This window comes from Gopherus evgoodei, chromosome 10, assembly GCF_007399415.2.
Source record: "Gopherus evgoodei ecotype Sinaloan lineage chromosome 10, rGopEvg1_v1.p, whole genome shotgun sequence".
Lineage (NCBI taxonomy): Eukaryota > Metazoa > Chordata > Testudines > Testudinidae > Gopherus > Gopherus evgoodei.
Genome location: NC_044331.1, coordinates 27,341,632 through 27,365,125, shown reverse-complemented (window position 1 = coordinate 27,365,125; position 23,494 = coordinate 27,341,632). Strand labels below are relative to the sequence as shown.

Below are 23,494 nucleotides of genomic sequence, written 5' to 3'. Positions count from 1 at the left end.
AGTGATTGTATTTGTCATTCTCAAGTTTCAGATTGGTAGCTGTGTTAGTCTAACAGCAAAAAGAATGAGGAGTACTTGTGGCACCTTAGAGACTCACAAATTTATTTGGGCATAAGTTTTCGTGGGCTGAAACCTTCATCAGATGCATGGAGTGGAAAATACAGTATGAAGATATATATATATACAGAGAACATGAAAAAAATGAGAGTTGCCATGCCAGCTCTAACAAGACAGTCCCTCACTCTCACAGATCTTGGGAGACAGGCCAGTTCTCGCTTACAGACAGCCCCTCAACCTGAAGCAAATACTCACCAGCAACCATACACCACACAACAAAAACACTAACCCAGGAACCTATCCTTGCAACAAAGCCCATGCCAACTCTGTCCACATATCTGTTCAAGGGACACCACCATACGACCTAATCACATCAGCCACACCATCAGGGGCTCATTCACCTGCACAACTACCAATGTGATATATGCCATCATGTGCCAGCAGTGCCCCTCTGCCATGTACATTGGCCAAACCGGACAGTCTCTATGCAACAGAATAAATGGACACAAATCAGATGTCAAGAATTATAACATTCAAAAATCAGTCGGAGAAGACTTTAACCTCCCTGGACACTCAATTACACACCTAAAAGTCGCAATTCTTCAACAAAAAAACTTCAAAAACAAGAGTCCAATAAGAAACTGCAGAACTAGAATTGATTTGCAAACTGGACACCATTAAATTAGGGCTTGAATAAAGACTGGGAGTGGATGGGTCATTACACAAACTAAAAACTATTTCCTCATGCTAATTTTTCCCCTATTGTTACTCACACCTTCTTGTCAACTGTTTGAAACGGGTCATCCTGATTATCACTACAAAAGTTTTTTTTCTCCTGCTGATAATATCCCACCTTAATTGATTAGTCTTGTTAGAGTTGGTATGGCAACCCCCATTTTTGGGGGGATGATGGAGTCCTCAGTACCCCCTCCCTCCCTCCATGAGCGTCCGTTTGAGTCTCTGGCTTCCCGTTACGCTTGTCACGCAGCACTGTGTAGTCTGTAGATTTTTTTTTCAAACGCTTTGGCATTTCGTTTTCTGTAATGGAGCTCTGATAGAACAGATTTGTCTCCTCATACAGCAGTCAGATCCAGTATCTCCCGTACGGTCCATGCTGGAGCTCTTTTTGGATTTGGGACTGCATTGCCCCCCGTGCTGATCAGAGCTCCACGCTGGGCAAACAGGAAATGAAAATCAAAATTTCGTGGGGCTTTTCCTGTTTACCTGGCCACTGCTTCCAAGCTGAGATTGCTGTCCAGAGCGGTCACAGTGGTGCACTGTGGGATACCACCCGGAGGCCAATACCATCAATTTGCGGCCACACTAACCCTAATCCGATATGGTAATACCAATTTTAGCGCTACTCCTCTCATCGGGGAGGAGTACAGAAACCGATTTAAAGAGCCCTTTATATCGATATAAAGGGCCTTGTAGTGTGGACGAGTACAGCGTTAAATCGGTTTAATGCTGCTAAAATCAGTTTAAACGCGTAGTGTAGTCCAGGCCTAAGGTGCCATAAGTACTCCTTATTCTTCATTCTCAATTTATATTTCAAATTGCCACATAAATTAATCATGTACTCAGCAGCATTGACTGCATCTCCATAATCTTCAGTGGAGCCGGTAATGCCTGGCCACAATGGAAAAGACAGTGGATAGTTGGCATCCACAAACCCCTCATCCAATCCTTCTGAAGGCCTACATTCCCACTGGCTTCACCTCATAGAATTAAGGAACCATGAGGCAGACATTTTTGCAAGTGTGCCTTTCACAGGTCTTTATGTGGAAAGGGGGACATTTGTCCCTAACAGGAAGTTTAATTCAGATTAGAGAGGAGAAGAATCCATGCAGAACTTGCTATTGCACTTGAATCAATCAAAATATGAACTAGTCATTTCATGATGGCTCAGGTGTTAGGTTTGTGATTGTTTTGTTGAGCAGTTTGTACTCTCCGGTTCATCTCGGACTCTTGGGCACTTTGAGAATTTTTTAAAATGTCACATGTGCAGAATCCATCTTCCCTTCATGGGTGTAGTTTGGGGAGGCCAGGGGGTTTTGCCCCTCCCAAACTGCAAGCCTCGGGCAGGCATGGAATTTGCCTCCCCTATGCATGGCCCCTTTGGCCTGATTGGAGCTGCCCCCACCCCAAATATAAGGTCAAACTATGCCTATGCTTCCCTTTCGTCTTCCCATCCCATGAATAATGTTTTCCCTGATACTATCACTATTCCCTTCCCCCATCCCCTTTCCTTCATGGCTCATCTCATGCACAAAACAGTGATCCTTCACCTCTTTCATCCCGCACACCACTTTGCAAGACAAACATACCTCCATGGATCACCTCCTCTCCTAATCCCCCAATGCATGGTTCTCAATGGTTCATTAGGAAAAATTCTCCAGACCATTGGTGGTTTATGAACTATGCTTTGAGAATCAATGCACTGAAGGAAAAAAATTATACTGAGCACAAGGTCCAGATTTGGAACATTTTGCCATGGTCCCTTTAGGTTTCAGCAGCGCTGTTGGCTTCTCTGCGTGCACTGGTTTATACTCTTCAACAGCCTGCTTGATGGGAGGATTTTTAACAAGGTTGGTTGTTTTTATTAGGTAATTTTTTATGAATCAGACCCCAGTTGTGTCCCTTCTCAATTACTGCAAACTTCTCCTCTCTGGCCCCATTGACACCCTATTTCTCCCCCACCACCTCGGTCAAATGTTAGCTGCCAAATGGGACCTTCCTCACCAATTGAGCTGACCATGTCACCACCTATTTGTATTCCCTCAGGGGCTCCCACTACTTTGAGTTTACAGGTCTCCTCCTTGCTTTCACAGCTCTTTGTGACTCCGCTCTTGCCACCTACCTCATGGGTTTGGTTTCCTGTCATATTTCCCTCACCCTCTCTGCCTGACCATTGGTGCCAGTCCAGGGTGAAATCCTTGACCTGTTGAAGCCAGTGGGAGCTTTGCCATTGACTTTAGTTGGGCCAGGATTTCACCCCAGTTGCCCTGTTTGTTTCACATAACCATCTCCATTTTTTCTATGCCACCCTCTGTTTGATTTCCTCACCATCTCACTACCTTATCCACATTTACATCACTTTTAAAAATACAGTTCTCCCAGGAGGCCCACAAGGAGTGATTATGTTAAAGTTACATACAATCAAATGATCTTTTAAAAAGTTAAGGTATCCGAAGCTCTGGATTTCCCAGTGTGTCCCTGTACTTGCCTTTAGATGCTAGTTCTTTAGAGCAGGAGATATCTTCATTTTTGATCACTTTACAGGTCTCTGTAGGTTGTCAACACTAGATAATGCAGTATTAATGGTGGACAGAAGTGAGAATTGAAGACTGATCCAAAAGCATCTTTAACGTTTTTTTCACCATATGGAATGGGGTCATGTATTAACTGAGCCATTATCACACAATTCTCTTCTCTTTCCCTATAGTAAAATGAACTGCTGCAGCCATTGTTTACAACAACATACATTCTTGTGAGGGGGCAACAATTTACATATATCTCAAATGCAGAGCGGTAGTTCTTCCTCTTCCTAAGATCTTCTGATTCTTTAAAGACAGGTTCTCTAAATAGTGAGGGGGAAAGGGCTCAGAAAGGCAGAAAAGCTGTTATTGTAGCTGCCAGCCAAATTCTGGAGCCACCAAAAATGCCTGTGTTATTGAATGCACTAAAACATTAACTTCATATTTACAACCACAACACATTGTACGTTCAAAAATGGAGGGGGTTGAGGCCAGGTTGAGAATCAGGCCCTCTATGTTACATTTACTAAACTAGTAATAGTATTATCATCATAAGATACTAACACAACTAATCCAATGTCTATCTGTATATAAAGCATGAGTTCTTGTAAGGACATATAGGACTAATATTATCTAATGAATCAAGGAAAAGGTATAGTACTGTAGTTGGTAAGTATATAGTCAATAGAAGGATGAAAACAATACAATATAGATTAGAAATGTAGTGACAAGGGGAAGCTTTTAATATAAATTTGCATGTTGCTACATATTACCCAGCAGTTTTCTCAGCAAATGTTTAATGTGTATCAATAACTCCTGTTCAAAAACAAATGTTTTTGCCTCCAAATTTGAATTGGTTTGCAACTCCATCCGGTTTTTACATGCTCTCAAGATGATAGGAATCACAGATAGCATGCTAAACATTTGAAGCACTGGCCAACAAGAAATGTATTTTAGGTGGCTGGTTTCCATGCTGTTCAAGCTAAACCTCATTAAAAAGCAGACAGAGTAACTCAGATTAAAGATATGATTCAGTTCTATGTTCATGCAGTTATGTGCATAAGTCAAATAAATATTCAATAAATGGGTTTGGATGCCTATGTAAACACAAGGTCCATAAACAACTTCAATAAAACCCAACAAAGCGTTCTGCATTTTGCTTGGCAGAGTGTTTTCTTTATGCAGTTAGATTAACAAACCATGATCTCATCGTTAGTCAACAAGATACTAGAGAGACCATCAAAGCAAGCTACAGGAGAGTCAAGATTGATTCATGCCAAACAAATGTTTGTAGCTAACAGCTGTATTACCATTGATTCTAATTTACTCAGCAGGATTCTCCTTTCATTTCCTAAGTGAGATGAATGTCATGTTGCATGATATAGACAGCATGTCTACCTACTGCATGAGTAATGAGTTGTGTCAGCTTCTTGTATCATAAAATATTTCCTTGTTTTTGGATCTTCTTGAAGGATTATGTCCTGGTTTTTCTTCCACTAACAATAAAATTCTTAGAGGCGTGTGTTCCACTGAAATGTCCAATACAGGAGGGTTTGGGAAGGATATATTATAACTCACTCATAATTTAGCTTAAGCCCTCTTGATAATTTTTGTCACTCATTCTGCTGGTCAACTTGTGCTTCCTGAATGACTAGGATACCTGAAATAAAACCATTCTTTTTTCTTTCCTTATTGCATTTGGTGGAGAGCTAGGAAGTTGTCCTTCTTCCAGATGTGAAATAAGGACACATACCAAAAGCTGCTCTTGTCCACTTTAGGATTGTGAAGTTCACTAATCTTTGCTGGTTTGAGGACAGTCCCCAAGGTCCCCACTTCAGAAGCAGAGTACTTCATGTGGTCAAACAGTGTTATACTGAGTGATCTGGAGACAATCTGGAACCAAAGTTCACACAAAATAAGCAACATCTCAGCTTTAAAGGTTTTGTCAAAAAATCCCACTGAATTCTTTTACCTCAGAAGTTTAAAGGGATAAACTGACCCTGCTGTGTGAATCCAAGGATTATAGGTAGTGTTTACTTGATTCTTAGATCACTAAAAAGCCTCAAAACATCGAGAGGTTCAGGTCAGAGGAGCACCTGAACATTCAAATGCACTATTCAGGACTGGAGTGGAAACCTCACAGGACTAGGGCTTTGTTTTGGTTTTTGTGATGGGGGAAGAGGTTTTGAGATTTCCAGGGTTTTAGTAAGATTAGAAATTACAGCTTTTCTTGTATGATTTTGAAACTTCCACTTCTGTCTGGAATCAGAAAGCACAGAGGCAGATGAAAATAAAATTTAATGGGTGCAATAGCTTACCCAAAACTCAACCCTCTAAAAGAATCTGGGTAAAGTTTTGGATCTCATCCCAAACTGGTTTGCACACTCCTATTTAATATGTGACTAGATGAATCTCTTCTAATAAGAAAGACTGAGCATTCAAAAACAAAAAACAAAGCAAACTATTGAATGCTTCTGTCAATTATTTAATTAATACAAAGAAAACAGCAATCAGTTTAATAATTTAACACTTTTAGGGACTGCAATTCAAGTAGCTGTTTTGAACAGAGGTGTCTTGTACAGCTGGGTGTCCCATTCCCCCCGGGCCCCGCCAACCACCCACCACCACCCCTCACCCCACATAACAGATTGTTTTCTTTGAGATGAGCCAAATTACATCTACCCACACCCTCCATGCAGTTTACAGGGTTATGGTACTTCACAACTTATCCAGGGATACTCCTGATATCTATCTTGCTGCCTATTCAAAACAAGGATGGGGAGTTGAGGTTTTCTGTGCCAACATTCCTGCTGATTAATCAGCTCAGCTCCATTATCTGTGGGGGAGTCCTCGTTTCCAAAGTTCCCTCGCTGCGCTGCATTGCCTGTTGGAAGTTCACAGATATAGCTAAGAGACACCACAGGGAACATGAACTAAAAGACTACAGGGACTGGAACGCTATCACTTATCCCTTGGTAACTCTCGCTGTGGATGAAGAGAGAAATGAAAAAGGCTCTTTTTCTCAATAACTAATCACAGCCCCAGTACCCTCCTTAAGGCTCCCCTCATGCCATGAGTGCACAGAGCACCGTACGGGCTGAACAAAATGCCAGTGCTTACTAGCAGCATGCCCCATAGTAAGTGGCTTTGTGGCTTACCCCTCATAAGCGTGAATTTATTCTCAGTGTTAAGGCTGAAGTGAGACTCTCTGTTAAGCTTATACTTGGAACGTTGACAACCTCTTTATATTAAAGACAACACATTTCCAAATTAGGACCATGGTCTCCCGCCCCTTTGGACCTATAACATTTGGCAACCAGGGCCGGATTTCCAATTAGGCACAATAGACACGTGCCTAGAGGCACCGGCATTCTCAGGGTTCCATAAAGTTAAAAGAGGGTTAAAAGTTTCATTTTTTACTGAAAACATTGGGGTGCTGAAGATGCTGTGCCTAGGGGCATGTAAGGTGTAAATCCGGCCCTGTTGGCAACCACTTGTTTTGCCAGATGTTTTAAACTTTTTTGTAAACTAGTCACAAATATTGTGACATTAAAATGGAAACGGTGTGTGTGTGTGTGTGTGTGTGTGTGTGTGTGTGTGTGTGTGTGTGATATTCTGCTTTTTGTTTGTATTGTGATTTTGGGGTGGAACTAATTAATTATTGGTCTTTCAAAGAGGGAAGCTGAAGACATAAGGCTGCAGAGTGCCATTAGCTAGCACCGACTATAATGGCCAGGCTCTAGCTGATTTTCAAATGTACATTTCATAACCGTTTGGGAGATGTTGGGATTTCTAAGTGACGTGTTACACATAGTCAGTGTGGCCTGGCTGTCAGTCACACATAGTGGTAAAATCAGCTCCAATTAAGGGGATATGTAAGGAATTTCATGATAATGTCAGCACTCCATTTCATCATTAGAGGTAAAGAAAAGATACTGAAGTTAATTTATTTTTTAAAAATCCACAGTCAAACTTGATAGTGGCATTGCCAGATACCCAGTTAATCACTGAGTTACAGGGAATGGTTGACAATTCCCTAATTATCCTGTGGGCTTTTTTCTTTGTTTTTTCTGGTGGGGGCCCTGGGTTCTATTTCATTTGCTTTATGAGTACTCCAGTGCTGGCTTAACTTTCTCCAGCAGACTGACTTTAATTCTGCAGGTCAGCTTCTCTCCCATTAACCCCTTAATGCTGGCACTCACAATCACTTGGCCCTCTGTATAGAAGTTTAACATTGAGAAATATCAGCAGTAGGTCCTGCAGCACAATCAAAGCGTAGATGAAAGTTTTAGCTGCTGATAGGAGTTTTGCACAAGGAAAGACTGATTTCTAATGGCTGGAAAGAAGAATTGGGAATCAAAATGCATGCGTACATGTGTGTCAGCCAGCTCCTGACTTGCGGTGTGACCGTGGGCACGTAATTTAGACCCACATTCTCATAGGCTTTTAGGCATCTAACTCCTTAGTTGCCTAAATACTTTTGAGGAGCTGAGCCTTAGGCCCTAATTCAACAAAGCACTTAAGAACATGCTTAAGTGTATCCCTTTTCAGCAGAGCACTGAACCCTGTACTCATGTTTTACTATATCAGGGCCTTAATCTCCCCGTGACTGTTTCCCAAACCTACAAAATAGGCATAATAATACAGTCTGAACAATGGAAACCACGCAGAAATCTGGTTAAACTAGTTATTGGGGATTTCCCCAGCCCAGGGGAATCTCCAGGGAACATAGAGCAGGTGTTACTAGCTCCATGCTATGCAACCCTTCTGACATTGGCATAGGTGGCATGTCATAGGTATGGCTAGCAGAAGGTGGGGGTGGTCACGCTAGTGCTGCACTTTATTGATCCTCACCTGCAGAGTCATCTCTTCGGGCTGCTCCAAACTACACCAGGGGGTGCATTTGCCTCCAATGGCCCTTGGGATTGAGAAGGAGCAAAGGGATCTCAAAACCAGCTTTGACTCCCACCCTTACTACCTGTTCTAGCTGTGATGCAGCTTAGTATCTGGCCTGGTATGTGTGTGCTGTATTTTGCCTGTGCAATCCTTCTGTAACTACTGTATGCTGTTAATCCTATATATAATGCAGCTAATTTTAAAATGATGTGATATTCTCTGGTTTATAATTTCACTCTTCAAATTAGTTTAATTCTTTGGGGACTAAAAATTGAATGTTTGAGAGGGTGTGTGTGTATATACACACACACACATTCCTCAGAATTTATTTGGCTAACAATCTGGAAAATGTCAGTGTTCAGAGTAGATTGCAATAAATTACAATACAATTAAAGTAATCGTATTACTAATTGCTGTACTGTATAAAAGAAGCATGATGGTGCTTATTACTAAAGAAGAACTTAATGCCTTCTGCACTAGTACAAGTGATCTTTTTTCAATATCAGCAGAAAGCGGTCAGCCGAAACCTCTTGTTAATGGTATAGAAAACCCTTTGCACTTACTCCATATAGAATTAAAAAACTGGCTTCTGTAATAAGTCATTCCAGTTACACAGATTTCAGCTTAATTCTCCTATTGATCCTGGCAATAAAAAGACAGAAGAAAATGATCACTAAGCCAGGCTTTTCCCCAGCTCCAAAATATACGCTGCCGTGCCCAGTCTCGTGCAAGAAGGTTTATTTTCTTAAGAGAAGCCAGCAGACGAACACAAAAACAGTCTTTTAAGTCATTCCTTAGCCTTAGGCTTCAGGTCCCCCCCCGCCCCTCCTACCCTGAGGGTCTCTGGTGCTCCTGGCAGTTTCCCAGTTTCAGTCAGCTCTGCTCCCTTCCTGGAGCAGCAGCCCCAAGCCACCTGACCCCTTGCCCTAGGGACCCAGCACCCAAGTTAGCTCTACTCCACATAACTTCTTTGCCCCTGCCCACCGCTACCACCATCCAAAATGCCCTTCATGGGCCCAGCTGTAGCCCAGCCCTCTTTAATTGGCTGGATTGGACTCACCGACTCTGGTCCAGAGGCACTAGGCTTACTCTATCCCTAGGGACTAGCTACCCTGTGAGTGACAAGAACCCAAACCCATTTCAGCACAGCTATTGAAGGGGCGTGCCTATTGACAGGTTTGTCCCATGTCTTGGCCACCCTCCAGTTCTGGGAAAGGCCTGGTAAGTTGTCTCTTTCTTACATGAATCTGTGGATTTGAAGAACCTGCTGGATTATTTAATAGTTGTGTCCCACTGATATCCAGAGCTTGCTAGTGCAGTTAACTGTATGACGGCATAGTGTGTAAAATGTTTCTCCATTTCCTTTCAGGTTGGGAAGCTGATTCAAGAAGCAGCTGGAAGGAGTAATTTGAAGAGAGTAACTCTGGAGCTGGGAGGGAAGAGCCCCAACATCATTTTTGCAGATGCTGATTGTAAGTAAACACTTACACATTCTCCTTAAATCTGACAATGATAATACAATCCATGCAGTATTCCTTTTACTATGTGATTTGATTGTATATTTTACACTCCTCATGAACTTCTTAATTTGCAATGTGCTGCAGAATTGTGCATTGACAAAACATAACTGCCTTTGTCAGAGCCTCAGAGGGTAGCTGGAGGTTTGGCAGCTAGGTAAGGTGTGTGCAGCTGAGAGTTAGAATGTAAGAATGGCCATACTGGGTCAGTATCCTGTCCATCCAGATCAGTATCCTGTCTTCTGACAGTGGCCAATGCCAGATCCCCAGAGGCAATGAACAGAACAGGCAATCATCGAGTGATCCAGCCCCTCTTGCCCACTCTGGCGCACAAGTACTAGGCCAGATATTTAGGAGTTTTGGCACCTTAGAAGTTCCGGGCAGCATTTTAGGATTGTGGGATCAGGGGCGGCTTTAGCTTTTTTGCCGCCCCAAGCACGGCAGGCAGACTGCCTTTGGCGGCTTGCCTGCGAGAGGTCCCCAGTCCCGCGGCTTCGGCGTACTCGCCACTGAATTGCCACCAAGTCTGCGGGACTGGCGGACCCCCCACAGGCAAGCCGCCAAAGGCTGCCTGACTGCCGCCCTCGCAGGGACCAGCAGGGCACCCCCCTGCAGCTTGCCGCCCCAGGCACACACTTGCTGCGCTGGTGCCTGGAGCCACTGGTGTGTCGGATAAGCACATTAGCTGGAAGTTTCTGCTAAAATGTTCAGCAATTAAGTAGTTAAAGTGTTGACATTTACATTGTTCAGCAGGAGGTTTTAAAGTTAACACCTTATTATAATGAATGAGTCAGTTCACACCTTGCTTTGAGCTATTGTTTCAGGCTGCTGTTCAGACACACTGCACTCATTGCACTTTTGAAAAGCTTTCTTTGGCTTTCTTTACATTGACAAAAATACACACCCTGAAAGACCAAAGTTCTGTCGATGAAAAGCACCGGTGTGAACAGCACTTTATCTGCAGGAGCACTCCCCTGCCGACAAAGCTACTACCACTCCTTGGGAGTGGAGAGCTCTCTCCCGCTGACAAACAGCAGCTACACTGCACGGCTTTTAGCAGCACAGCTACAGTGGCACAGCTGTGTCGCTAAAAGGTGCGTAGTGTAGACAAATTCTTTGCTATCATAGGGTCTAGAAATTTAGGGGTTTTAACTAAACAAGAAAAAGCAGTGCCACATGCCGATCAACAGAAGGATACAACACTATGTCCACTTTCAAAGCTTTCAGATAGGCTCTGCAAGATTAGGATAAAGTTGAAGAACTCTCAACTACAGAGAGCTAGTTGGTATGTGGAAAAGTTACCAACTCTACTGATATACAGTACTTATACAACTACAGTTATCCTGGTATAAAACCTGGGTGGACACACTTATTCAGGTAGAAGAATGGCTTTTATCACGTTAATCCCCGTCCCAAGTGACAAACTACAGTGGCATAAGGGCCTCCACATAGAGAGTTTACCATGTAACTATAACTGTTTCAATTCACACCTTAGATCGGGGTCGGCAACCTTTCAGAAGTGGTGTGCCGAGTCTTCATTTATTCACTCTAATTTAAGGTTTCGCGTGCCAGTAATAAATTTTAACATTTTTAGAAGATCTCTTTCTATAAGTATATACTATATAAATAAACTATTGTTGTATGTAAAGTAAATAAGGTTTTTTTAAAATGTTTAAGAAGATTCATTTAAAATTAAATTAAAATGCAGAGCCCCCTGGACTGGTGTGAGTGCCACTGAAAATCAGCTCGCGTGCCGCCTTTGGCACATGTGCCATAGGTTGCCTATCCCTGCCTTAGATTATACACCCAAAAAAGTTCCAATGCAGACAAGGCCTCAAGTCTTGCTATGCACAGACTTTCACTGATTTAACTCAGCCAGTGCAAACCCATTTACGGACACCCTTATGTTGGTTTGAGAAGTTTAATTTGAATTATTTAATGCTATTCCTATAAAGCTATTTCTAAAAAAAAGCTAAATTTAATTAAGTGATTTAAACTGAAATTGTCCACGTGCTTTTTACAACCAGTTTAACTAATGTGGCTGAAATCACATCTTACATTGAAGCCGGTGCCACTAGGCATGTAGACAAAACTTGACAGAATTTTCCTGGATTGGGACAAATGGTTCTGCCAAAAGCTTTGTGATTTTAGGTAACCTGAAACAAGCAGCCAAAATATTAATTAATCCATCTCTACAATTAACACCCTTCAACAGTTGTCCAGTTCTTGCTCAAAGCTACAGTTTTCACAGACAATTGACAGGCGACAACTTATTCTCCTTCCAAGCACTTATTACAGATCCCATATGCCATAAATGTTTCCAGAGCTTCTTTCCCTTCTTTCCCCTATATTCTGCTTGTCCTACAGAGAAATTTAAATATAAAGTACAGTTATGTTCACAGTGTATCATACACAACAGAGGATCAATAGCAGGTTTTGGTCTCCTTGCAAATATACTACTAGCACCCAACCTGAGATTTTAAGACACTAGTTAAACATTGAAGAGATTTTGCTGGCTGTTACAAAGGAACTGTTTAATCTGTTTACAGAACAACGTGTGTGAAAGTTTGCTGATAGCGTGGCAAAGCCATAGAAACTATACTATTCTTTGAAAAGCTACAAGAGGATGGTTACAGCCCTTCGGAGCGCAAAACTATGTTAAGAAAAGAAAAAGGAAATCAGTTAACCAGTTCTAATTGCTATTGTTCTCAATCTTTGTGGATTCTTCTTGGGAGAATTTGAATGAGTTTCAGGAAACAGTCTGAATTACTTTTTCAAGATGATGGCGAAAAGGAAACACATTTGACATGTTTCTTAGACAGGGTATTCAAAGATGTTCTGAAAATAAAGCATTGTTGTTGTTTTTTAAATCCCCACATTGATCATAATCTACACCAAATTTCAAAGTGCTGCAACTGACGAGGGGTAATGGCTACCTTTGTTGGACATTACTGCTTAATAAGGTGGTATTTTTAATCTTTATAAAGACACATGAAATACAATGAGGGCCAAATTCTGTTCTAGGAATCTGTTGCTCTCAAATAACCAAGGGTGCAATTTTTGTCCCTATATACCTGATTTTCCTCCCACTGGTGTACAGGAGTAACTCCCCGGAAGTCACTAGCATTTCAGTAATGTCAAACCTCATGTAAATGAGAGAAAAATTATACCCTAATAGTCTATAGCATTTGATCTCTTAAATTTAAAACACATATTGTGTACCATGTTTTCACCAGGATTGTTACATAAAATAAAATGAATCCTCATGTATAGGACCATACCGCAGTAATGTGTTTTTAATTTTTTGTAAACCAAATCCTGTAATTCTGCTATGAAGTTATAAAAACTTAACACTAAATAATATGTCTGATGCTGGCTACAATAGCAGTGTGTGAATTACTTCTCACAGCAGTGTGTGGCTGTCTTGGTTTTGTAGTGGACTATGCTGTGGAACAAGCTCACCAGGGGGTCTTCTTCAATCAAGGACAATGTTGCACTGCAGGCTCACGAATTTACGTAGAAGAGTCGATCTACGAGGAGTTTGTTAGAAGAAGTGTCGAACGTGCCAAGAGAAGAATAGTGGGGAGTCCTTTTGACCCAACTACGGAACAAGGTCCCCAGGTAACGAGTAATGCATCAGCTCTTCATGACACATGGGCACTGCATAGAGCGTATGGTGGTGCCTGTTTAGCACTGAGGTTCTCATTCAAACCACAGCATGTTTTGTGGCCAATGAATGCATGACTTGTTGTGGTACACAGGGATTGAAATAACAAGCATTTCTAAAAGTATAGTTCCAAAGGGGCCAACCTTATCTACTGCAGTGCAGAAGTAGGTCTCTCCCCCTTCATGAAAAGTCACATTCGCATTATATTTGAGCATACTGGCAAATTCTACAAAGTGTGCTTCATAGAATTAAAGGTAGATTCTGTCCTACACTGTGCACCTCCAAGCTGCACTATGAGCACATGCAATGGAGAGGCAGACTCCCAGAAGTCTCTGCTCTATGCTGTCGTCCTTCAAAAAGTTCATAGTGCCATAATTGTGATTGTTGATCTCCAAAAAGGGGTGAGTTTTGAACAAAAATTAGGCAGATTTGGAAAAATATCTAAATTGCACTAAAAATTACCTATAAATACCTAATTGTAATTAACCCCCCCTGGTTGGGTCATTTGTAGGACATCTGGACCTAAAGGCATGACCCATCTACCAACTGAACAAAAGGCTCAGCTTCATTAGATGGAAGGCAGTAGCAGACTTATTAGCCTCGATATGGCGGGACAAAGACCATATAGGGTTAATTTGGGTTATGCTATTCTTTGAGATGGGGAAGTCAATAGGAGTTGCAGGTATTTAGTACCTCTCAATTTTGAGCCAAAGTGAGCATATCTCAGACTCATTCTGGTTTGTAGTCGAGAGTACTATCAAGCAGTAGAACTAACCCGGTTTCTTCAACCTTTAAGATTGATAAGAAACAGTATAACAAGATACTGGAACTTATCCAAAGTGGCATTACAGAAGGTGCAAAACTCGAATGTGGAGGTAAAGGACTAGGAAGAAAGGGTTTCTTCATTGAACCTACGGTGTTTTCCAATGTAACAGATGACATGCGGATTGCCAAGGAAGAGGTATCCACAAATTTCTTCTCTGGGGCACAATCATCATAAATTTGTGTCTAAACAGGATTTATTTTATTTTATTTATTTGAGGATATAAAAGTCTTAGAGTTGGAATTTACTGCTGTAAATGGAATATGGATCTTGCTGGGCAATGGTGTGCGTCTCAATACCCTTTAGGGGTAGAGAAGCTCTCAGCACCTGTTTGGGTAAAGAATCTGTCTTAGTTAGCCAAGTTCTAGAGCTGATAAAAGAGAAAAGGAAGTGGATGGGATTCATTGAGTGGCTGCTCTTCCTAGGGCTCTGCTTTGGGAAAGCTCACACAGTTTTGCAGGGAGCTGGTGTCGCTAATAAATATTCCTTTTGGAATTGGTAAAGAGTAAAACAGGAAAAGGGAGACAGCTGGAAAAAATGGGGATTTTTATCCCAAAGCTGTTTTACAAATTAACCATTAATCTCTGTTGCAGATCTTTGGGCCTGTTCAAGAAATACTGAGATTTAAAACAATGGATGAAGTTATAGAGAGAGCCAACAATTCAGATTTTGGACTGGTAGCTGCTGTCTTTACAAATGACATAAACAAGGCCCTGACAGTCTCATCAGCAATGCAAGCTGGGACAGTCTGGTAAGGCAGCAGTCACCATGCATTCCTGCTGTTGGAGATAAGGAGTTTGACTCACCATTGTGCCACCCTAGTTTTCCACCCTTTCCCAGGCCCAATCTAGATATCTACTAACCGGAGAGGTAAAAGTGTTTTGCCATCACCCCACCCAGTTTACTTGTGTATTGTGCCTTCCCCATCTTCTTTAGATTGTAAACTCAGCCACTGGCATGCTGGTAGGCACTGCTGAACAACAAATAATAGGAAATCATCATTATCATCCTAATAAAATAAAAATAATGTCCTGTGTTGTTTTCAGAATGGAGGAACCCTGTTAGATTTTTCTGATGAACACACCAATAATAATGCAGTTGCTGATGTTAAAGTACATACATCAAGAAAACAACAGGCACCCACTGTCCCTAATCCTTAGGGATTGACAAGCTCCATTTCTGAGGGCTAACGACAGCATGTAATTTGATACGTCAGAACTGGATAAACTAGAGAGCCCAGAGGAAATCAGGTGGAAAAAGACAATTTCAAATCTAATAGCAAAGTGTTACAAGGTGGCATTGAGATTTGTTAACAATTAACAATTAACAGTTTGTTACTGAAGCTGAATTCAAGCTACTTTACTTTTTCCATCAACATCTGAGGAGCTGACCCTGCTCCCTTTCGAAGACAATGGGAGTTATGTCATTGTCTGCACTGGGAGCAGGATTATGCTCATAAAAGATAAACTGCTTATGTTTCTTTTATGATTGAAGTTACTTAGTTACTACAAATAGTTGGCTAGTGTCCTTACTTCTATGAGTTTAGTCCTCCCAACTGGATTCCCAAATACATAACTGACAATGCACCAGATTTAGCTCCTTTTCTTTTGACAGGATAAATTGTTACAATGCCTTAAATGCCCAGAGTCCTTTTGGAGGGTTCAAAATGTCTGGCAATGGGAGAGAAATGTAAGTATCATATTATTGCCTTCTAAACTTTGCTCAGATAAACAAGTAAGGAAACATTGTGAATTTTTAGCATGAAAATGACAGAGATAGTCTACCTGATGAGCATGGTATAAGAAGACAGGGATCAGGGGCGGCTCCAGGCCCCAGCATGCCAAGCACGTGCTTGGGGTGGCGTGCCACAGGGGGGACTCTGCTGGTTGCCAGGAGGGCGGCAGGCAGGCTGCCTTCGGCAGCATGCCTGCGGGAGGTCCACCAGAGCTGTGGGACCGGCGACCAGCAGAGCGCCCCACGCGGCATGCCGCCGTGCTTGGGGCGGCGAAATGTCTAGAACTGCCCCTGACAGGGATACTCATGTCTTGGTTGTATATACATTTGGTTTGCCGGGCCCTATTATTTTTCCCTTGGAGATTTTGGAACAGCAAGGTGACTTAGCGGGACTGTCTTCTCATTCCTAAAGAGAATGGAAGTTTCCAAATATCGCCCTGATCCAGGAGATTTTTCCTCAGACATATTAACTGGCAATTTTCTGGGAAGATTCCCATGTTGTCATTCTTCTGCCATATTGCTTGTCTCCTTAGCTGTAACTCTTTGTATTCTTTCTGTCTCCACTGTTGTTTGCCACAGTTCCCAATACTGGACCACCTGCATGTAATTAAAGTGCTATTTATCTCTTCCAGATTTAACAATGTTAAATGAAATCAGGCCTACACTAACGTGACTCTATTAACACTTCCTAAAAAAAATCCCCCTTCTGTTATGGAATATTTGTCTTCTTTCCTAATTCAGTTGGAAGTAAATGGCAGATCTCTTGGAGTGGAATCCCACCCTTAATCCTCTTCTTACCATACCTTGTTTAACATCCTACCAGTATTAAACCCTCATGGAAATAGCAAGATATTTTATCAATTGTGTATGCAGCACATTTGATTATGTTTTTGTTAATATATATGTATAACAGGCAAATTCCTGTGCAGAGGGCACGTGAACCACTTAAGTCCCATTTAATCCCTGAAAATAGCTTGTGGCTGACTACACATTCAGCAGTAAAATCAAAATAAGGTCAAACACTTTCAAACTAAATATGGTGAAGTAGAGTCTGTTCCATAAAATGGCTCTATGCAGATAGATATATCTTCCCTTGTTAAGAACCACTTAGCAGAACTCATTCATGAGTCAGACTGTTCTCAGGATATCTATGCCTACACTGGAAGTGCTGCAACGGGGTCGCAGAAGCGCTGAAGTGTAGACAGGGGTTCTTCCATCACCATAATAAATCCATCTCTCAACCCCTGGGGCTTAGGCTGGCTTAATTACATCACACAGGGTGTGAAAATTTTCAAGGCTCTGAGTAGTTAAGCCAACCTAACTCTGTCGTGTAGATCAGCCCTCAAACTGGCTAATTCTTATAATTGTGAAAATATTCCAAAAACACTGAGCACAATAGAGCATACTTAGTAGTACCTTTATTGAATGGGACGACCTGTGAGAGTAAAGATATTCATGTGTACTTAGAGGGAGATTTTGGAGCACACAAAGGGCAGATGCATAACCCAACCTTTACTGAAAATCAATGGGAGTTGGGCACTTAATTCCCATTCGTGCCTTTGAAAATCTCTCCCACAGAAAATAATGTTTAAATCTGATATAATATTTGTCTCCCCCAAGAAAAGACACCTGATGACAATTCTGCTGTGAGTTATCTTTCTAAGCATTTAAGAATCATCTGACCAGGGTCCATCATGTCTTTTATTCTCTCTCCCCGCCCCATGTGCACACACACATTTTACCGCAATGTCAAGGTTTCAATGTTAACATCACAAGGTCAAGGAATGAAAACAGTGAAGGTTCTAACAATGTTAATTTTGCTATGTTGGCATCCATGTGTTTTACTGCACAAACAGTAGTAAGCTTCACATGTTATTAGAAAAATAGAACTAGGAAACATATTATATAACATGTGCATCACAACTGAGTTAATATTATATTAGAGTTAGGTAATAACTGTGTCACCTTAATGTTGCATTAGCAAGATTTGATTTAGGCTTTGCATTTCATTTCCTAAATTTTTCCGCTATTTTTTCATAGGTAGGAAAGAGTGAAAATCAATACTTGAGGGCTGCTACACCAGTTTTACACTCACTTTGCACAGGGGTACCTGATGACACAAAGTGAAAAGCTGTGGAGAATCAGACCTTACATACATATGAGATTCAGGTCTATTGTCTACTAAGGCTGCCCCTTTACGATGCTCTGGAAGTGTAAAGAGGCCTTAAAGTGGTCTTAAGTTACAGTTACATTCCTATTAAGGCCCCTTTACACCGCCAGAGTGCTATGAAGGTGACCTCTTGTAAATGAGAATCAGGCTCATCATATTTAGTATGGCCAAATTAAATTAAAAATGACCCAAAGAAAGACTTTCTGATTTCAGTCCAAACTTTCCCAAAGGAAGTTCAGTTCTACTTCAGCCTCATTGTCTATCATTGAGTTAATTTGTAAGGTCTAGATTGAGCTTTTCAGCTTGGTCCTGCATACAGGGCAATGCCCAGCTGCACTGCTCAGAAGGAGCCAAGAAGAAATATCCCTGGGTCACAGTTCCTTTCCTGATTGTCTCTTGTTCTTGGGGAGAGGGAGAGAGGGAGCATATATTATTTCACCCATTTTTGGAGTGCAGCTTACTTCCCCCCTCAGGCCTGATCAGCTGATAGATGGGAATGGAATGATGGCTCTGACCACTCCCTGCACATTGACTCCTCCATTTCCCCTCTGCAAAAATTGGGTGTGCAACAACAGCTCTCTCCTCGGTTAGGCCTGCGCATGGCCGTGCACTGGGGCTTTCTTCCTGCTCCGTACTCCCCTGTATGGCTATATTAGAGGTAGGGACAATCAAGATAAGGTTATAAAGGGGCATCAACTTCCTGGTAGCTCTAGGACTCCTCACATTTGTCTACCTTCTCAAGTTCAAAACAGAAAAGGGGAAAAAAAAGGTTGTGAAGGCCCATATCACCCCCCATTGTTTTGTTTGCTAGACCAGAACAAGACAGCGGCTGGCAATTGTGGTATATAAAGGCTCTGGAGTCTATTCTGGCTGGGTTAACTATTGACTCAAAAATGTGTCCGAGGGGTATTTGCAGCCAAGTTTCAGCCCTACTGAATCAAGCAGAAATTTTCACACAGAGTGACTTATTAGCATTAGTTCTTCAGCTCCATGGAGCTCTCTGTGACAGCCTCTACTGAGCCTTTGGAGAATGGCTCTGTGGCTCAGCTAAATTTGATAAATGTTTTGGTCATTGTGCAGAAGACAAATCTGGGGACTTTCTGTTGCAAGGTGTGGGAGTTTGTCCAATTGAATGTGCAACTTAATTGTGAAGAATCCTCATTAGTTCATTTCTCTTCCTATACTTAGTTTCTACTAATTCATACAATGCTGACTGAAACATCAGTCTGACTGAGTTAAATATCAACTGGCTAAGTCAGGTGTAAGCTTTACTGTGCCAACAGGCATGTTGGAAGGGTTTCAAAACTGCAGGTGGGGGTGAAATGACCTGATAAATATCAACATCTCTGCACAAATGAATTAACACTCCAAAGGGAGGTCAGAAGGGTCTCCCCCCGGAGAAACATTTGTGTGTAAAAATGTACACTTTGGAAATAAATTCAGAACAGGCTATGCAACATCAGGAGCATACCCAAGGGTTTTATAGTGGACAGCCTCTGAATAATAACCCCCTTCCTCTTTTGAAAGCAACATTTATTAAAAGGGGGATTCAGGAGAGTCCCCCTGGAATTTTCTTAATGGTGCAATTTAGGATTCCATTCTGCGCTCTTGCATAAGGAAGAAGGGAAGCTCCAAATGCCAAACAAACTCACATGAAGTGCAGTTACAGGAATTCTCTAGGTTTAATCCTTACAAATAAGGAAACTAAACTCAGTGCAGCCTCTTGCAGGGAGACAAAGGGTCTAAACAAGGAGCAAATGCCCCTACGCCTGGAGAGCCTATGTTTGAGACTTCTAGTACCAAGCCAGGTCAAAAAGATGCTCAACTCATGTACTTAGATTGTAAACTCTCAGGGGCAGAGCCTATTTTTGTGTCTCAACACAAGAGGCCCCCAATTCCATGACTGCAATGCTAATATCAAATAATGACTTGTCAGTCACCCCAAATGTATGGAGAGGAAAGGAAACGAGCTGTTCCTGAGAGAGAAAAGGATTAGAGTCATGCAGTGTCCACACTAGAGACTTAGCAGAATTGCCCAAGAGAGGAGCTGGGCCAGAGCCAGTTACAGAAGAATCTATCACCAATAGCTTAATCTCCATATTTCCCAAGTAGTGGATGTAGCCAGCAGTATCCAATCCCAGGTGGATGAGAGTAACTAACCTTTAAGAGCTTATAGGCTCAGTTAAGTGTCACTGTGCCAGGGCTAAAAGGGTTTCTGGCTACTGGACATCTGGGTAGGTTGAACTCTGGAGTGGAGTACGTGTTAATGCCCTAAATTCCTGCTGCTAGGTGTTTCCTCAGTCTCAGCCTCTGTAACTGCTGCTACCACCCTCCCTACTCATTGGACAGGAACGAGCAGGGATAGAAGACAGGCAGGTCAGGGTTGAACACAGCTCTAGTTTAGGGATATGAGTAGTTCCATTTTCCTGCCATTCATTCCTTGACTTCTCTTTGTAGAGTGCTAACACAGGTGCCAGTTGTGCTGTTCGTTCTTGGCATGTGGCTATTTTTCCTCCAGGACCTGGGAGGGATGGAGACTATCAATTCATTTTGCATGGCTCCATCAATGGACAGTGGGTGCTTCTAGTCACTACTATCCTAGACAGGATTCATAGTGGCTCCACACCTCATTACCAAACCCTGGAGCCATCCATACTCTTCCTTTCTCAAACTGGGACTTGACAGTCAGTGGTTTTAGAAGATAAAATGAACCTTAATCCAGTGTTAAATACACAATATAATAATGCAACTGTGCTTTGGTGTTCAAGTTATATCATGACTTCATCAAATAACCTTCTACTACATATTATGGCTAGATAAGGAACTAATGCATGGACATGAGTTGATAGGCTACAATTTGTTTTCTAGGGGTGAATGTGGATTGAGAGAATATTCTGAAGTTAAAACTGTGACAATAAAGATTCCTCAAAAGAATTCCTAAGAAGATGAAGGAGCATGTTGTGCAGAACAACATGTGATGCCACCCTCAATATTCCTTATGGGACCAGCACTCAGGAATAAAAAGTGTTGTTACGCAGTATATATTTAAGATATTAGGTTACAACATATATACCAGGCACATAATTGCATACAAAATGCAAACCAACTCTGTATTGTTTCATAGCACTCCACTGGGAACCCCCCCCTTTTTTTGTAAATCAAATCGTGCAGCAAGAGTTAAAATTGCAATTGGATACTATTTAATAACTGTACCACTATAACTCTGTTAGTTACACACACAACAATCCTTTGCATACATATGCAAAAAAGGCAAGTTGTTTTAAAATCATTTTCTCAAACAAGGCTGGATTGGGCTGATATTCTTATATGGTGCTTTGCTACAGATCTCATTTGGAGGCCACCATTTTAGCCATACACAACTGACCAAGTATCACTGATGTTCTTTAATAACCAAAATTGAACTATTTTGAATTGGAGCCAGCCAGTATGATACATTGGCAACTTTGCAATCAGCATGATATTTTGAAATGGTTAGATTTGGGGGAACTAATTTATTAAATGAATTACTAAATTTGGAAGGATTCTAGTTAGCAATGAGGTTTGGTTTTCATGAATACACGGAGATGATCTGATATTCATAGTGCATCTTAACAGTTATTTTATGTCTTATTATAGGTACCAGCTCACTTATAAGATTTTTATAAAGTTTTACCATCCTCCCACAAGTGCATGGCTGGATGGGCAGGAGATCCCAAAGGCTATACAAAACTAGTTCAGCTTTCTAGCCCCCCCACCCCCTGCCGCGTGCCATGAAATATCTGCATAGACTGACTCTGCAGGCTCCTTGGCCAGCAAACGACTCGTGATTACAGCAGATGTTTCAACTTTGGCCCGTTGGGAAACTGTGATGTATTCATTAGCGTTGGAAAAACCTGCCCGACAAGCTTGATTTTACAAAAAGATGGCTTGCCATCCTCACCCTGCCAGTGAGCCCCAGAAAAGCTTAATTGCTGCTAGTGGACTTTTCATTGATTACACTTGTGTTTTGACACAGCATCAGAACAAGAGCAAGCCTATTTAAAAGTGAGACATTTACAGTACACTGCCACACCCGATGGTTCCAGAATCCCTCCTGATTCCCAGTTAACAAACTGAACATAAACTCATCAGTCTTTGTCTTTTTCTTCTTTCCATTTGCAGAGTAACACTCAAGAGCCAGTTTGGGGGAGTCTGGGGGGGGGGGCGGAGTGTTTTATGTTAACAACATTTATTTAAAAGTACAGTAAATATCCTACTGTAGGTACATTATGTGGAGTGTAAGGACAGAATTATAGCCTCATGTGTTTAACAGTTTGTTTCCTAACCATAGGCCAAGGTGCTGAGCACTCTGGGCCCAATCCAGCAAATCATTTAGGCACTTACTTAACTTTTACATATTGACTTCGGAGGGGTACGCCTGTGGCTGAAGTTAAGCCTGTCCTTAAATGCTTTGCTGAGTCAGGACCCAAGTGCCCAGCATCTTCCGGCACTGAACCCCAAATGCATTTTGTATTTATAATTCATGCCATTTCCTGTGTGTGGTTTTTATGTACTATGTAACATGCTGTTATTCACAAGTGACAGTACATTCACAGACAGAGCTGAAACCAAGTATTCCTGAGTTGTTACATGTGAATGTCATGTACTCCTACTGTAGCTATGCCAGAGTAAAATAAACATACAGCAAATAACAAATTAGTTATCTTTTTAATTGCAGTATAAAATGTGAAAAAGGAGATTTTATTTCTTTTCTGCTATTTACTTAAAAACAAAACAAAAACAAAAAAAGAAAAGAAACCTGTGCTAGCAATAAGCATTTATATTGTGTATTCTTCTGTATTATTTGTGTGTTTTGTATGTCTCTGTGTTATTTCAATTAAATTCAGGTAAATAATATACAGCTGCCATTCCCCCCCGCCCCCCGCAACTTTTGTCACTGTTGCTACATTTGACGTACATGAGTTTGTGAAAACACTTTTTTGAACAATGTACCATCTGCATGTAGTCAACAAAACATTTTTTCCAATCCCTGCAAGCCTTTGTTACAGTTTATCATGTATATAGTTATGTTATTAAAAAAAGTAAAAGGATATGAAATATTTTCTATGAAGTTTTCCATTAAAAAGGTTTAGAGAAAGATTTTGTAGCCTGCGAGAGTTCTTTGTTGTTGATGGAGCCAGGAGGGAAAAAAGCATTACATTAGTGAAGGGACTGCTCTCACAGTAGCTTTATTTTCATTTGCAAAAGTGAATGAAGTAAATGGCCAATTATGTTTTTTGGAATATTTTTGCAGCTGTATAGAAAAAAAACCCTGTGAATTGTGGATCCAGGTCACAGCCAAAGTTCATCCTCGCCCTCTGTGCTCATAAAGTT

General features: G+C 41.5%; 1 protein-coding gene across 4 annotated transcripts in view; it reads left to right on the top strand.

Annotated features, from left to right (window-relative positions):
* ALDH1A2 (aldehyde dehydrogenase 1 family member A2) overlaps window positions 1-23,260 on the top strand; it is a 92,556-nt gene extending 69,296 nt beyond the window's left edge. For all 4 annotated transcript variants that reach the window (XM_030578230.1, XM_030578232.1, XM_030578228.1 and 1 more), the window contains 6 exons: window positions 9,580-9,682; window positions 13,164-13,348; window positions 14,191-14,355; window positions 14,811-14,968; window positions 15,832-15,906; window positions 20,990-23,260. In XM_030578230.1, the coding sequence (XP_030434090.1) occupies window positions 9,580-9,682; window positions 13,164-13,348; window positions 14,191-14,355; window positions 14,811-14,968; window positions 15,832-15,906; window positions 20,990-21,062 (759 nt within the window). In that variant the 3' untranslated portion in view covers window positions 21,063-23,260. The remainder of the gene's footprint in view (window positions 1-9,579; window positions 9,683-13,163; window positions 13,349-14,190; window positions 14,356-14,810; window positions 14,969-15,831; window positions 15,907-20,989) is intronic.
* The last annotated feature ends 234 nt before the right edge of the window (window positions 23,261-23,494 follow it).